The sequence below is a fragment of the Pterocles gutturalis genome, unplaced genomic scaffold, assembly GCF_000699245.1.
Source record: "Pterocles gutturalis isolate BGI_N339 unplaced genomic scaffold, ASM69924v1 scaffold11141, whole genome shotgun sequence".
Lineage (NCBI taxonomy): Eukaryota > Metazoa > Chordata > Aves > Pterocliformes > Pteroclidae > Pterocles > Pterocles gutturalis.
In genome coordinates, this window is record NW_010097844.1 from 1 (window position 1) to 329 (window position 329).

A 329-nucleotide genomic window follows, 5' to 3' on the forward strand; every position below is an offset into this window, starting at 1 on the left:
ACCCGCAATGGACCCCTCCCCAGCACCCCAAGTGTCCCCAGGGCTCTGGGCTGTGATGGGACCCTGTGACGGGCCCGTCCCCGTCCCCCCTCACCATACGCGTGTAGTTGTGCTGCTTGATGGCATCGTATCCGAAGGCCAAAGCCGCCACCGCCACGCAGAACTCCAGGAGACAGAAGATAACGAACACGGAATCCAGCCCGTTGCTCAGCATCTGTGAGGAGGAGAGCAGAAGGGCTCCAGAGTGCCCCTTGTCCCCATCCCCAGCGTGGCCATCACCCTGGTGGCTTGTCCTGCTCTGTCACCGGAGCGGGGCCGGGGGGCTCTAC

At 64.4% G+C, this 329-nt stretch overlaps 1 protein-coding gene across 1 annotated transcript in view; it reads right to left on the reverse strand.

The window, feature by feature from the left end:
* Positions 1–94: 94 nt before the first annotated feature.
* Positions 95–329, reverse strand: part of LOC104471405 (membrane-spanning 4-domains subfamily A member 15-like) — a gene marked incomplete at both ends in the record, with an annotated part of 1,933 nt that continues 1,698 nt past the window's right edge. The window contains one exon of the mRNA XM_010086744.1: positions 95–214. Coding sequence (XP_010085046.1) covers positions 95–214 — 120 coding nt within the window. The remainder of the gene's footprint in view (positions 215–329) is intronic.